Source organism: Mesitornis unicolor, unplaced genomic scaffold, assembly GCF_000695765.1.
Source record: "Mesitornis unicolor isolate BGI_N332 unplaced genomic scaffold, ASM69576v1 scaffold1925, whole genome shotgun sequence".
In the NCBI taxonomy this organism is placed as follows: Eukaryota; Metazoa; Chordata; class Aves; order Mesitornithiformes; family Mesitornithidae; genus Mesitornis; species Mesitornis unicolor.
This window is the reverse complement of record NW_010183240.1, coordinates 346-16,689: the sequence shown is the minus strand read 5'-3', so window position 1 is coordinate 16,689 and position 16,344 is coordinate 346. Positions and strand designations below refer to the sequence as shown.

Sequence of the window (16,344 nt, the reverse complement as noted above, 5' to 3'; positions counted from 1 at the left end):
CAACAGCTATTTGCTTTGGAAAACATGTTTCTCGTTCCAGAATAACACAACTTTCCAAAGACTGGTATTGCATTTTTAGGTTCTATTTTTCTTACAGTAATTTTTAGATTTTCACATAAAAGTAAAGCTATTGCTTTCCTTTTTTTCTTTGTAACAACTAATTTGAAGAACGTGTAAGACCTTTAATCATCAGATGAACTACAGAGATGTGAAATGAAGAAAAGGCATCATTACCTTATCTCTGTCCTACTGCTGCTTGTGACGTTTGCTCAAACTGACAGCATTAGACTTTCAACTTCTGAATTCGTAACAGGTGAAAAAGTACACGGCTCCAAACATCGTGTGGCACCATTACCACCCTTTTATTGGTCAGAGGACAATAACGGATTAACTGCTAGGAGACAATGTGATCACCGCTTTGCAAGAGCAAAGACAACCTCTTAATACTACAGGCCTCTGCTTAATATCACAATGCCACAATTCTATGCTTAGAAAATTTCTGCTACTACAGAAATACTAAAAAGTAGTGACAAATTCTGGTTTTTATCCACTGTTTCTGAGTTTTCTGTTGTTATCAAGGCAAATGTGATGAACACTCTTGTACTCACTCTGACATTCTATGAACTGATGAATAAAAGTGCAGTCCCCTCCACTCTTTGAAAGAAAGTGCTCTAGTAAAGAAAGAAACACTTAAGTTTACATCTTCTTATTTTCAAATTGTTGCAATAACAAATTTGAAAGGTTTATTAACAATATTTGTAATTGTGTATTTACAGTGAACTTTTGAAATCTGAGTTAATATGCAGGCAGATAAGACATGTAATTGAAATGATGTCTGAGTGATATTAGAAAATAATTACTTTCCTCTGATCGGTTCAAGAGAAGTATTATAACTGCATTTTCAAAGGGTACTTTTAAGTACTAAAATCTAATAGCGGTTCTTAAGCATAACGAAGAGCCCCTTACCGCAACAAAAGGTATTAAAAACAAAACAAAACACAACACAACACAACCTTTATTTAACAAAATGTACTAAGAACCAATTATTAAATGTCCAACCATTCTGCATTTGGCCCTTGCTGTATTGCTCTTCCAGGTTAGGTGGTGACAAATGACTGCCACTAAACTTTCATTGACAACTCCATCTTTTTTTGAGCAAAAAGATTAATGCACATACGTGATATTTAAATCACAATCAATTTAGAATACATAGGATGACAAACTACTGAAACATGCAACTCCATAGCTCTGATGCCTTTAGTTCCTCCCATTTTCTAATTCATAATCAGACAGCGGTAATAGCAAATAGCTAATCCAAGCACTGAAGAAATAAGAAGCAGGTATTTAACCTATATTCTTCAGCATTTTTATTAGCTTCAAAAGGGCATTTGATAAGTTTTTCTCTGGTCTTCATGCTTATTCTTCATATCTAATATCCTCTTCTAATGAAAAATATTTATTTTACAAGTGTTCCTGCAAATCTCCTTTTAATTTTTCAACCAAGCTTCACTGCACAGAAACAACAATTTATGAAAGGAGAGATTGTAAAAGTGGGCTCAGTTCCCAGGTTTGCCCAAGTCTTCTATGTGACCTTGTTCAGCTCCCAACTCCATCAGCATCTTGCATCTCTTCAAGGAAAAAGATGTTAACGCTTCCTTTCTGAAGAGTCTCAAAAATCCAGCAATCTGAAGACTGCTTTTTAGTACAACAGGCAAAGTGCATTATGATCTAACAAAATTGTTCAATCATTAGCTTCTGATACCAGAAGCTTACCTGTGTATCTAATATGTAATGCTGAGCTTTACTATGTTTCAAAGTTACTCTGAAAAATAAACTTTTCTAACCCACAAGGGCAGGACTTTTAAAAGAGAGCACCATGGCTATAACATTTATCTGTCATATTTAAACTTTTTTCTTTTTAGCCTTATTACATGATTCTTTAAGTGACTATATACAAATTTCTCATCCCTTTCTTAACATAATATATGTCTCATAAAACTTAAATATGAAAGCCAGCGGTGGTGTAACTCACTGAGAAACACACTTCTTATTTCAGTAACTCAGTTCTACACGACCTTTATCAGTGGCCTGATGTATGAGCAAGTGACTCTCTTCTGCATCAGAATTTCCATATGTGCAATGAGAGAAAATGAATGCCCAACTATCATTGTTTTAATAAACTGTTATTAAAAGCTTCTAGAGAGGCTATAACATGAGTTCTTAGTTCCTCTACTCAGACTACAGCTCTTTTCATGTTATGGACATCCACAGAAAAACGTAGTGTGCCTCTAAACATACCTTGAAGACTTGAGCTGAAGTTTTGAGAGACAGACACAAAGGGAAACTTAAAAAGCATACTGATTTTACATGGGTTTACCATTTTCCTCTGGCAGGAGTGGGAGGGAAACGTATGTATACCTTTGTATACAAATAAAGGAAACATTTTTTTTTGTTCCCTTACAGGCTAAACAAAAAAAATAAGACAGACACAAAGGGAAACTTAAAAAGCATACTGAATTTACATGGGTTTACCATTTTCCTCTGGCAGGAGTGGGAGGGAAATGTATGTATACCTTTGTATACAAATAGAGGAAACATTTTTTTTATTCCCTTACAGGCTAAACAAAAAAATAATTTTAATTTCTGACTTCTGCCTTCAAGTGCAAAGTTTTTTCCTCGTGCAAAATATCTACAATCCCTTTCACTGCCAAAGTTGCTGAATCTACATTATAAAACCTAAATTCTTAGCTCTTCTAAAATAACGCAAGACTACTCAGCAAAATGAATCAGTAACTGCCTCCTGCTGCTTTCAAGAGAACAAAATCTGGCAGAGAAAATGACTGCCCATCTGCCGTTATGCCAGGGCTAGATAAAGGACAGGACTAACAGAAAAGCACAGACTGACATGAAGAGAACACAGGCCAGCCAAGTCTCAGAATAAAACGCCAGAGAAATGTGGATGGTCACATAAATAGCCAAGATGCAGAAGAATGTGGTACACTAGACAGAATAATGGAGAACTACGCTAAAATAAGGAATAATAAAAGAGCATGGTAGATGCACGACAGAAAAAGGTGATAGACTGTATAAACACACAGAGACATCTTGAATGAGCACCTACATGTTGCCCATATTCAAAAAGAAATTGGCAGTTTCCTAAAACTCCCAGGTTTAAGCACAAATTCTGTTACTCATAGGATGGAGGAATCCTTATTTTCATGCATCCATCCAGATGACATTTTGATTCTTAGTTAGAAAAAAAACCACAACGTTTTGCTGACTTTACTTACCACACCCAATTTACTAAAAAAAAAAAAAGGGTATATATCTGTGTTGCAAGGGAAACTAAAATTAAGAGGAAAAAAGTCAATGAGTTTTCCACTTCCTTGTGTCACAGGGCTGACATCATTCAGTAGATTCCTACTGGTTCCAAGGAGAGCCCATCAAAAACAAGTGAAAAAAAAGAGACGACTTCCAAGTTGGCTCATTAAGCTTCACAGAACTTTCTAAAAACACCTAGACTTTGTCTAAGCAAAGCAATGCTGGTCAGAGGAGTGGAAAAATTCCATTTAATTTTTTAAGAGACTATTATTCCAAGTAAAACTTTAGAGAACATTTTCAATTTGTTCAACTTCAAACATCAACCATAAGACAAAAGGTAGCCTTAAGATACACTACCTTTCTCTGTGCTCCCATTAATTTTAGGTATGAAGTCGTCAACTTGTATGCCTAGGATTAAGAAAGGGTATTATTTCTGGAATCAAGCAAAATGTTTTGGGTTTTGTTTCTTTATAAATACAGCACTGTGAAATGCATCTGGCTTTTCATACTACCTTCTCCTTCCAAGTATCTAATCTAATCAAACAGAGCAGACAAAATTTAATGTGTTTTCCTGCACTAGTGATCATGTTCCTGTTTGTTCAAATGTATAATGTATCTTCCAAAGAATTACTGCTTATTACATATATATACACACATATATAGGTATATAGATATACATATATAGATATTAAATCCTTTTATATGTATATGTATATAAAAACCTTCAAAACCTTGGAGCCAAGGGGGTGCAAACAGAGCTGTAAATTGAGCAATGACCCAGAAGTCTGAACGCTCAGAGCAGCAGTGCCCTCTACGGGCTTTCTGTTGTGGCCACAAGCCTTTCAATGTTAATAAGTGATACCATGAAGAAAGCACTACTGGGATAACTGGAAAACACTGCTCTTTTGCCAGACACCTCGACTACAAGATCAGTAGAATGAAAGTACTTGAACAGAAAATCTGGACACCAGCTTGAAACAAGAAACTGATGGCACCTACCTAAGCTGTTGTGTTCTTTAAGAGTTTTCTCTTGAAGATGCTCTAACCGTACTGTAAACAGAAGTCCAAGAAAAAGATATTTCACAGATTAAAAGAAAAACAAATAACCAAAGTTCCTTCCCCACTAGTGACTAACCTTGTAAAGCAGTTAGCCGCTCATTGGTGAAGTCATTATCAGCCTGCAAAGCTTCTATTTTTGCCTGAAGCTCTTGCTCTCTCTCTTCCATTTCATCTATTTTATGCTGCAATTCTTTTTTCTCAACCAGTCCTTTCTGCTGTATTTCTTCTTGTCTTCCTTCTGCTACCTGCTCAAAAAAGATTTTAAAAATCCCCAAACAAATAAAAATTAACATGTAAAGTAACAGATTTTCTTGATTGTTGTACTTAAGTGGCTTGCTTTGCTAGTCAGATTAAAAAAATGTACTAAAAATGGCAAAATTTTTCTACTGTTACTTTTCTATGAATTTTACTTCAAGGCAGTAACAGAGAGAAAGAATCTTAACTAACTTTTTGTCTGAAGAACTTAAGTTTCAAAGGAACAGTATCAGGGCCCAAGAACCAAGAAAAACCCAAAGTCTCCCAGCAACTCAAATCAATCGAAACCCGAGTCCTTCTGAACTGAACGTACATTGTACAGAACAACCTGGTTGGAAGTCACATCTCTTTCCTTGCTGAATTTCATAATAGTAAGCTTCAAAGACTCCCCTCCCTCAAAGCTAGGTAATAAGATTCAATTTAGATCCTTCATCATCACCATCAGTGATTAACTCAGAATTGGGAAACCACTGGCCTTGGAAAGAAAACTCTTCTGTCTGAGGTGCTGAACTAGGACTCAAAGAACCTAAGTTTAAATTCAAGTATTTATCCAAGACACTCTCAGGTCTACAAAGAGACCACTACTACCGTCCTCCTCCACATCTACTTATCTAGACGGGAGACTGTTTGGGAACAGGCCTTATCATACTATGATTATTTTGTTCTCCAGCAAAAAGGACCTTTAAATATTAATATACTTAGACATCTAGTCTAATAACAAACCTGATAGCACGCTCCTTTCCCCTGGAATCTGAGCCGTATTACTACTATGTGGTAGGCTAGTTATGTTTGTAATTGTACAACGAGGCAACATGAAATGCAGATTTATTGCTAATTCTAGTTTTCATTCCCATTTGCTGTAAGATGTTGAAAGTTATTTCTCTGTATAAAAGCAGCTGAATATAAAATTATGTAGGATATGAAACTTTATATTAAATACATTGCAGCTCCAAAATAAGGTAACTTTCAAAGAGAATGAAAAGGGAATCTTTTTAGCATTTTAACTGATGACACTTTCAAGTACACTAAATGTAGACCAACAGAACAAGTAAAAGATGATGTGCATATTTCTTTTCATTCACCTGTTGTTTAAAGAGTTTCTTAACCTTTGGTAGCTATATTAGAAATTAAATTCTATTTATTTGTTCCATGCATTATAGTATCACCGTAAGTCAGATAAAGTTCTGTGATTACCTTTAGTTTGTCAGAAAGATCTTTAATCTCATTTACAGCTCCATTGTACTTATTAGCTAATTCTCTTAATTCTTCCTGAGTCCGCTCATTCATTTCTTTCAGGTGAGTACATTCATCTTCTGTATTACTTAAGCTCCGCTGTAAGACAGAATTATTATGCAATAAACAATGAAAACCAATATAGATCAATAATGTACCAAACATTGAAGTTGATCTATTTTTCCCAGACAGGGTATGTAATTAACCATATTTAACGGCTTTGTTCTTAATCATTAAGGCTACGCAAACAGATCAAGTCCTGGCAAAAATGCTACCTATACAAACCTTTGTAATGTTCTACTTAAATAGATTATGTGAAAAGATGTTAACTTCATACATGTGTAAAAACCACAAACCAGAACACCCACAGTAAGTTACACAATTGGGATTTATAGGAATAAAGAACTGAAACATGTGATCCACCTCCCCTAAATATCTTCTATGATAAAATATGAAAGTCTTATAATATTTTGTAATTCAAGGTAAACAATAGATTTTATCATGTCTTTCACCCAGCAAACGAAGATTCAATACATTATAAGCACCAAACAAGTCCAAGGAAGTGTTCTAAACCTTTCTCTGAGCTTCATAATGTAAAAATGCACCTAAACTAGGATCCCCTTACTCAAGAGGCAGCTGGCTCTTGAGTGTACTTGAAAGGCAAGGAATGCTCCAGAAGTTTCCATCAGGTGATGATGGCAGCACAACTAATGGTGTATAGAGCTTCTTCCTGATCCCCTGATAGCTAAAGATTTGCTTCTTGATTCATACAAGTTTTTTGTTGTTGCTGTTTTTGTTTTTTGGTCTATTTTGGTAACAAGCTCTGACTTAGCTCTTCACCACTGATACAGACCCAAACACCTTGAAACAAAAATGCCAAAGTGCATTCAAAACTACACTATATAACAGTCATTAAAGGACAACTTTCAACCAGGAGGCAATAATTATTCTGTGTGGAAAGAAAATTATGTGGCAGGAAGCACTCAAGCAAATCTCTTACTAAAGTTAAATTCATATTTCTGCCCCAAGAGTCAAAGCAAAAAGTATAGTAAGTCAGAAGATTCTTCTCTTAGTACACGACTGGAAAGAAGAAAGCTAGAAGTAAACACAAAACTCCAACCGTAACGAACCCGTCAAGAACTATTACAACATGAGAAGGTGTATTTAACTGAAATCTCATAAGGTTATTTATTACAGCACTTATAACCATCACATTCTCCAAAAAGCATGAAGAGGTCAGACACCTTCAGCACTTAATTTTAAGCCTTACGATACATCTTCATCTAAGGGAACATGGCAAATAACGATAATGAAAAGAAAACATAAAGCAAAAGATAGTAAAGAGAAATAAAATAGGTGCAGAAATCTTATTTGAAGAATAAGAAGCTCCATTGGTGAATGGAGCTAAATCCAGTTGTGCCCAGTCACAAGTGGTGTTCCCCAGGGCTCAGTTTTGGGGCCACTCCTGTTTAACATCTTGATCAATGATCTGGATGAGGGGATTGAGTGCTCCCTCAGCAAGTTTGCAGATGACACTGAGTTGGGAGGGAGTGTTGATCTGCCTGAGGGTAGGAAGGCTCTGCAGAGGGACCTGGACAGGCTGAATCCATGGGCTGAGGCCAACTGGATGAGCTTCAACAAGGCCAAGTGCCGGGTCCTGCACTTGGGTCACAATGACCCCATGCAGCGCTACAGGCTTGGGGACGAGTGGCTGGGGCTGCCAGGCAGAAAATGACCTGGGGGTGTTGGTGGACAGCAGGATGACCATGAGCCAGCAATGTGCCCTCACAGCCAAGAAGGCCAATGGCATCCTGGGGTGTATCACAAGAGGTGTGGTTGTAGGTCAAAGAGGTTCTCCTTCCCCTCTACATCTGCAATATTGTGTTCAGTTCTGGGCCCCTCAGGTCAAGAAGGACAGGAACTGCTTGAAAGAGTCCAGTGCAGAGCCACAAAGATGATGGAGGGAGTGGAGCATCTCCCTGATGAGGAGCGGCTGAGGGAGCTGGGGCTTTTTGGAGAAGCTTGGAGCAGAGGAGACTGAGGGGAGACCTCATTCATGTTTATAAATTTGTAAAGGCCGAGTGTCAGGAGGAAGGAGCCAGGCTCTTCTCAGTGATGTCCAATGACAGGACAAGGGGCAATGGGAGCAAGCTGGAGCATAGGAGGTTCAATCTGAATACGAGGAAAAACTTTCTCACTGTAAGGGTGACAGAGCACTGAACAGGCTGCCCAGAGAGGTTGTGGAGTCTCCTTCTCTGCAGACATTCAAAACCCGCCTGGCCGTGTTCCTGTGTGACCTGGTCTGGGTGATCCTGCTCTGGCAGGGGTTGGACTGGATGAGCTTTCAAGGTCCCTTCCAACTCTTAATACTCTGTAACTCTGTGAAACTGTCCAACTCTGTAATCTTCACAGCTCATCCTTAACTGTAATTTGTACAAGTGGTTAAGCCTACATTTCTGTAAATTTTACAGTTTAAACAAGGTCTCACAGCATTTTTTCTAATGTATGGGTGTTGTTTTCACCTCACTTATTTCCCACACATACTAAATTCTGTAAGACACCTTCAGGAATTTTGGAAACTGGCAGAAAAAGGATTTGAAAGAAGAGTTTTTCTGTTTAACAATCTAAGTGTTGTCCAATAGGAGAAATGAACACTACTACTTAGCAGCAGTTATAAGTATTACAGCACCTCCAGAAGACTAGGCATGAAAATTCAATACCTCCACTTCGGACAGTTTTCTGACCACTTCAATTTTCTCCTGAAGGACCCGCCTCAGGGACTCTTTGGCTGTTGTCTCATAGTTGTGTTTGTCTTCTTGTAATGCTATCAGCTCTTTTCGTATACTGTCTTCGGTTTGATTCTGTACATATAAGATAATTCAGATACAAAGACAGAATATAAATTAGTATTTTGCTCATTAAAAATATTAGATTGTTTTAAGACCTGTTCTATTCCGAAATGTCTGAGCAATTTCTGGTAGATGGGAAAGTGTTATGGACAAATCAGCGATCAAAAAGATTCTTGACATGACTACGTGTAAACCAGTTATTCTTGAAGTGTATGTATGGCAGCACACATGCAATCAGCAGCTTTGATTATCTGGAAACTATGGGGTTTTTTTGCACTCAGCTAAAACAATGTAAAGCCTATGAGACTACAATGTCACGAACCAGAAACCTACAAGGTCCTATCTGAAAGAGCTCAAACAGGACGTGCAAAAAAAGTTCTTATGATGTAGGTAGTTGAGAGGAACTAAAATAAAATAATAATAAAAAAAATTAAGGCAGGCATAGGTGGCCTAGACAACAATCAAAGCAGGACATACTTGTTCCTTTGTCTCTGAATATCAGACAGTTCATTGATGCTGCCTTTTTTCAAATCCCTATTTGGAGAGAAACATCCACAGGAAACAGGACAGAATGGCTGTTTCTCACCGACGACAGAAATTCCTTTTTCTGCATTTCAGTACATATGTGTTCATATGCATATACAAAAGAAATCAGTTTGTGCTAAAAAACGCTGCAGAACAGCCATTTATCCAGATGTAAAATGATTCCATTAAATACAGACCCAAGCTACAGTTTTTACACTATTCAATTATCAAATTTGCACAGGTTCCTTTCAGAAAGTTTATGTCCCAACTGCTTTCCGATAACTAGCTGATTTCAAAACACTTCAAAGGAGCGATCTTTCAGCACTCCTAGTGTCCAACTTTAAGTGAACTACTCACCTTTGAACATGCCTGTAATTGATTTCCCATAACCTCCAGTCTCGATAGCAGCCTGTCTTCATCTATTAAAGCCTGGCAGAAAAGAAGTATTACCTTAGCATTAAAGTGCTTTATGTAGCTCCAGTAGAGTTCTGCTTTAAAGACTAATTTTGTTGGAGTATTTACTACTAATAGTTATTTCAAACTGGTACATAATCACTAAATTTATTAAACATTATCTTCTGCACAGTTTAAGAGAACTGCCGTAAGCTTTTTATTCTTTCTACCTTTTCCCCCCATTGTTTGTAAATTAATAGCTAAAGTTTATATGCTACTGCATATTTCAGTCCATAAAGGAAAAGGATGCCTGCAGATACCTGCCAACTAGTATCTGAAGCCTCTTGCGTGACAGCAAGTAGTCGCTGAAGGGTTGCCAGCTTCTGTTCCAACATTTGTTCCCGATGTAAGGCTTCCTATGGAGAGAGAAGAGCACCACTCAGTTCAGCTAGGACAACTCGGAAAAACAGAAGCAACACAAAGACATCAAAATACACAAAAAAGTGGAAGTGTAGGTAGCAAACACTGTCACATATTCAAAACTACAGTAAGCTCATCTCATTTTATCCATTCATACACTTTTTGCATATTTTAATTAGAAAATGTTATCCTATAACCTTCGATTCCTAAAAAAAAGTTAATTTTACATGCATATGTTGCACATGCTGACTACACATAATAACAAGTTATTCTCTTGAATAGAATAAGACACTGCCTTTTGTCAATAATCAGAGTAACAAAATTGTAAACACCAAAAGGCAGCTTGGCAGCTCCCACGTAATGAGCTGTTCATGCTCATACCAGGTCACAAAAAAAAAAGCCAAGCAAGAACTATTTTTGTTTGACTTTTGTTTTACAACAGTAAGATAGAAGAGCATCTTTATGAACAATTGCAGGATACAGAGAGTGAGCAGATTGGTGAGTGAGTACATGTTTGGCCTCTCAAGAAAGAGCATCTGCCTAAGCTGCTTCCTGCTATGTCAGCAAATACATATCATGTTAGTGTCAGTCTCCAAAGCCTCATCGTTGATGTGAGCAACCAAAAACTGCCATTACTGAAGAAAAACAGGCAAACAGTAGAACTATACATAAGTTAAAGCTACACAGAAGTTACCAGTAAGAATGTTTTCACATCTTTTTCAGAAACCTGATTTTATGATCCTTTCTAAAGAATTTATTTATACATACATTAGGCCACACGTTAATGTGTTGACATTTTGCAGTCTAACCCTTTCGTGACATGACATCTTAGGAGAAAACACACCTATTAAAACTGACACAGGAGCTGGCACAGAAAGGTCAGTGATGCCAATGAGGAAGAAGAGCTGTCAGCACTGTCCCACCTTCATACTTTCCAATAAATACAGGGATAGAAATATTCACACTAAGAAATTATAATCATAGAAACAAATTAATTTTTGACACATTAAATGACCACTTGTATTGCTATTCTTTGGCTCTACCAAAATTCTTATAGGTGTTCACAGTACATCCATAGCAGTGGATGATGCCAAAAACATTGGGAACAAAACAAAACCGGGGACAATGAGGCAGGACAGGAGAAAAGCCAGGACAAGAAGGTATAGAGTGTTCAGGGCGCTTTCATGTTACTTTCATAAAAGTTGTAATTCACACTGCTCGTGCAAAGCTGCAAAAGTTCACCTAGAGCTACACTGTGTTCAACTACAACACTGAATCATAGAATAGTTTGGGTTGAAAGGGATCTTTAAAGGCCATCCAGTCCAATCCCCCTGCAATAAGCAGAATCATCTTCTACTAGATCAGGCTGCTCAGAGGCCCGTTCAACCTGACCTCAATGTTTCCAGCAATGAGGCATCTACCATCTCTCTGGGCAGTAATGTTATACGCTATGTCACTACAGAAAAGGTGGTTAAATGCTTATCATGTTCTGGTTTACAAAATGCAAGTCAAACAAAGATATGCAGAGCATAAGATGTTAGTTTTGAATAATGATTAAATATTTAGCCAAATCGATGCTTTCAGAAAAAAAGTTACCTGTAGATACTGTGAAAGCTGAAACAATTCCTGAGAATACATACTGGGACTGTTAGCAGCAACCTGAAAAACAAAGGAGATTGAGAATCAAAATGGGTTTGGATTTTTCTTTAAATTCAAGTAATGCAAAATTCATCACTTGAATCTAGTCACAGAGGTAAACTCAAGATTATCTCACAACTGGCATTTTCAATTCTTTATTGTTCTGCTACTTTTTTTTTTCTTTTAAATCGCAGAACTTTCCAACCCTGAACTGAGACCCCACTGGGTAATGTCTTCACAAGTTCTTGAACCACCAGTGCACCAAAGAGTTCAAGGTTTTTGTTTCAGGTGAGATTAAAATGACAAAAAAACCCCATAAGGTTCACAAAGGCAAGGTGAAGCCATTTAACCCAAGGACAAACAGAAAGAAGGGATTTCCAGAACTGAAGAGAAAGTCTCTCATATTCCAATTGAATGTCACTGTCCTGCACACACACATTTCATCACACATTTTCTGTTGACTTACCAGCAGTCATCTTCATCATTGCCTTTTATAAGTATTTGTTTCAGATTTGAGGAATACCTATAATATTTCTAATCACAGCTGTTCTTGCTGCATATTAGCACCATCATCTTACTTGATTTCTACTCACATGCAATTAAAGTAAAAGCAAAACCAAGTAAGTTTCCTTAGTTTTTCAAAATTTTGTTCTTCACGTTTAAAATACTGATTCAGACCTATTTAAGCTAATCCTTCTTTTTAGATGCTACGAAGATCATCAATTCCTAATCACTTGTCTCCAGAGCACATCTACTGACAGCTGCTCTACAAGTCTCCCAGGGTATCAAAACCGAATTTAAAAACAACACTCAACATTACTGACTCCATGACTCTACCATGAGTGACTGTGGCTCTGTCTGCACAAGAGGAGCACAGAGGTTTGTTCTCAGTTTTCCTGTGGAGCATGCCAGAGCACTTTCCAGCCTATGCAGTGCAGCTTCTCCTCCATAAAGAACAAGATACAAGGACAACAGTCCTCATTGAAACACCAGATCATGAGCTACTCTTGGGTCCCACAGAACAGACCAAGCATGAAATCATGCAACACCCAAGACCTGCTAGTCAGTCAGTTTGTACCTGGAAATTTAACCATCTTAAAATTCATGGGGTTTTTTCAAAGCTATGTTTCAGATGCCATACTGTAAGTTGAGCTACCTTAAAATATACACTGAGATACTGCATTACCTTAAATGTCACTCAAAATATTAGATCGGGTAAAAACAGGCAGTGGAAAACACCTCTAAATGTAACTGGACTTCACCATTTCTTCATCTTTATAACAAGTCAGAAACCAGCAAACTACTGAATTACCTTGTCAACAGGACTTGGCAATGGAGCATGGATGACACTAAAAGAAAGAAATTAAAAAGTGAACACAAAGGGCAGAACAGCAGTTCAAAAACTCACAAGATCCCCAGTACTGAGCATTTAATCAAGATGCTTTGTATTTTTAAGTTCATTCTTCAGATAACAATGAAGAGTTCATATACAAACGTGCAAAACCAATTAATACTGTGCTAAGCGATGTTTTCAAAGTTGCACAACTATGTTCAAGTTGTAAACCCAAGGTCTATTCTAAAAGCTCCAATAACTTTAAAAAAAAAATCAAATCTTCTGTAACTCCTGAAGTAAAACTGATTTAAGATTTAAACCAATCTACACGCACTGTTTTCAAAGTTGCACAACTATGTTCAAGTTGTAAACCCAAGGTCTATTCTAAAAGCTCCAATAACTTTTTAAAAAAATCAAATCTTCTGTAACTCCTGAAATAAAACTGATTTAAGATTTAAACCCATTTACACGCACAAAACAATAGATCTGAAATGACAGGGGCTGTACTGCTCTTGTTTACAAATTAAACTGAGTAACTTACAGCATTTTGTGCACTTTCACCAGAGCAAATGTTATACTTGCACATTGTCATCAGGACTAAAAACCCTCTACCACCGTACGTTTCTACTGCTTCTTATCGGGGCATGCAATTACACGGAAAAATCCCCATAATAATTTGACTTATCTTCTCAGAACCAAAGGCACACTAAAGTTTCATGCAAATATTTCTGGATATTAATGAAAAAAGAATATTTAAAGAAATAATAAAACCAAAACTGCTGTTATATTAAAATTGTATCATTTGTAACTGGCACTTTGTTACTGAAAAACAAAATGTTCACATTTTTTGGTTTTTTTTCTACTCTCTGAAATTTTCTCCAAAATGTGCACATATACAGAGAGAGCCCTCTCAATATTCATCTGAGTCTCCAAACATTATTCCATCCAATACACTTTATGCTTTTTCCCCCCATGCCAGGCAAAGCTTTCCTTCATTGTGACACCAAATAACCGCACCACAAGGACACTTTACTGTATTACTTATCTGAAGAACATAAACAGTGTTATGTGTACACACACAGACATTTTTAACCTCATTTTAGTAAAGTCTACGTGCATTTAAAGGAGCAAAAATAATAACCCCAAATAAAACAGGAAAATGCTCATTTGCTTTCTTTTTTCCTATACTCTTCTGTCTATAACACCCATCCCAGTACACTGAACCACAGCCAGCCAGAAAAGCCCAAACTGGTAAGAACTTTCTAATTCTTTTATACAACTTCTTTATTCTTTCATAGGTGTCTTAATTCTAAAAGCGAGAAGAAAATGAGATTGCTTTTTCATAACACCTGCAAAAGAACCATGCTCTCAGTTATTTTCTTTGCACAATCACAGGAAAAGAAACTGTTCCAATGCTGATCTGAAACATAATAGCTGTCAAATCCTCATTATATAGTAGTTTAATTCTGCTACACACAAAGAGACATTTATTCTTACTCTGATCGCAATCGAGCTTCCATTCCATCTGGAAGAAACAATTTGATTGTGGAGACTATGCATCCGTGGGTAACTGAAAAGAAACAAATACAACGTCATGATGATTCGTAACTAATTAATTAAGTTCAGCAGTTAATGTTACAGTAACAGAGCAAACTGCCTTAAGACACTGAGGCAGGCACAGAAGAGCCCCAGTGCCTGGGTCTGCCCTCTCAGCCCTCCTCTGGAGATGGGAAACTTCATCACCAGAGACCTGAAGAGGTCCCGCTGTGCGCTGAGCCCTGGCTGGGAAGCAGTTCCAGTCTCACCTCTCACACAGGCAGCAATGCCTGCAAGTTGGCTTTACTGCAGCAAGGTTAAAGAGTGAACGCTAAGTTCTGATGATAACTTGAGGCAAAGGGAAGGCATCTTACCTGCACTAAGTAAGGGGGGTGCAGAAGGATAAACAAAACTATGAGCTACCTTTTTGTCAAGATTCTTATGAGCATATCCAGGGACTTAACAGGTAACACACCCAGTCTGTGTCGCCAGACACTCACTTCAACACCTGGAACTTGCCAAGTTATTGTTATTTACAAACACAAAGACCAAAAAGGGAACACAGAGAAAGAGAATAGGACCCACTGAGAAGTACATCCTATTGAACACTGCGAGCAGCATAACTCACGACCGTACATCTTGATTTTGGCAGGCGTGTAGCACACATCTAATGTACAGCCCTAGACAAGTGGACTCTCATTTCAGGAGGAGAAAGTTTGCTTCTCCAGGGCTAAATTCAAGATTCTTTGAACTCAAGAAAGATCCTAAGGAATAAGAAGAGGAAATGCAGTATTTGTTTCTTATATCAAGTTCAACCTCTCTTCACAACGTTTCCCAAGAATGTTCCCAATATCATTTTCGATGACACTGTTAACAGTCAAATTACATCTGTGGGTTGGTTTTTTTTTTCCTTGTATGGTTCTATGATTTTGGAAGTAAAAATTCTTTCCAGTCACACAAAGATACAGACGTGGGTCCCAAAAATACTACCACAACGTAGGTACAAAGAAGTATATGGTCATTTATCATCTACCACTCTACCTAAAGCACCCACCAACATACAAAGAGGTGCTCTACTTTCACAGTTATTAATATCAGCAAAACAGTTAATCTGGCTTTGGGAAAAAAGAAAAAAGAAAGGCAATGAGTGTTTTAGGACAACGACAGTACTCCAGGGAAACGAGACATTGAGGAAGCTACCTCGATAGAATCTAAAAATAAAGGAGAAGTGATCCAACTAAGCAGAGCTCTTCTTAACCTTTATTCAGTGCTAAAAGCTAATGCTTTGGAGAAGTATGCTCTTGGCTACAGCACCTTGTTTTTTCAAGCTGACCTGGTAAAGTATTAAATTTAAATGCCAGGGAAGAACAGCCAGGACCTCAATCTCAAAACAGATTAATCCATGGGTACTGGTATCTTTTTTGGCTTTAGACTCAGTCCCCAAAATTCATACATTTCTTCTTGCAAAAAAAACAACCTAGTAAAATACATGAACAATATAAGCTGTAGCATATACTACACAGCTTTTGTCAAGAATCTCCCTTTTAAGGCATAAAGAAGAAATCAGTGATTTCAAAAAGAAAGTATCAGGGTATCTGAAATTAAAGCTCAACAGACAGCTATACCCTTGGGTCAGACAGGCCTGCTGTGAGACGATATAATTACAAAGTTTGTCCATCAACACTCAGACTGGTTAATAAAAATCCCATAAAAGCAGAAGGAGATTTACGTGTGTAGAAATAATAAGAGATAAAAAGGGATTTAGCAGAGGGTCTCAAATCG

General features: G+C 37.4%; 1 protein-coding gene across 1 annotated transcript; it reads right to left on the bottom strand.

Moving 5' to 3' along the window:
• Window positions 1–608: 608 nt before the first annotated feature.
• On the bottom strand, window positions 609–14,596 carry LOC104540263 (sarcolemmal membrane-associated protein; the record flags this gene model as incomplete). The annotated part of the gene is made up of 11 exons (XM_010184029.1): window positions 609–671; window positions 3,679–3,729; window positions 4,321–4,371; window positions 4,457–4,625; window positions 5,830–5,967; window positions 8,589–8,729; window positions 9,600–9,671; window positions 9,956–10,051; window positions 11,652–11,714; window positions 13,006–13,042; window positions 14,524–14,596. Coding segments are annotated over 11 exons (954 nt in total), but the record flags the coding sequence as incomplete, so codon positions are not given.
• Window positions 14,597–16,344: the final 1,748 nt, after the last annotated feature.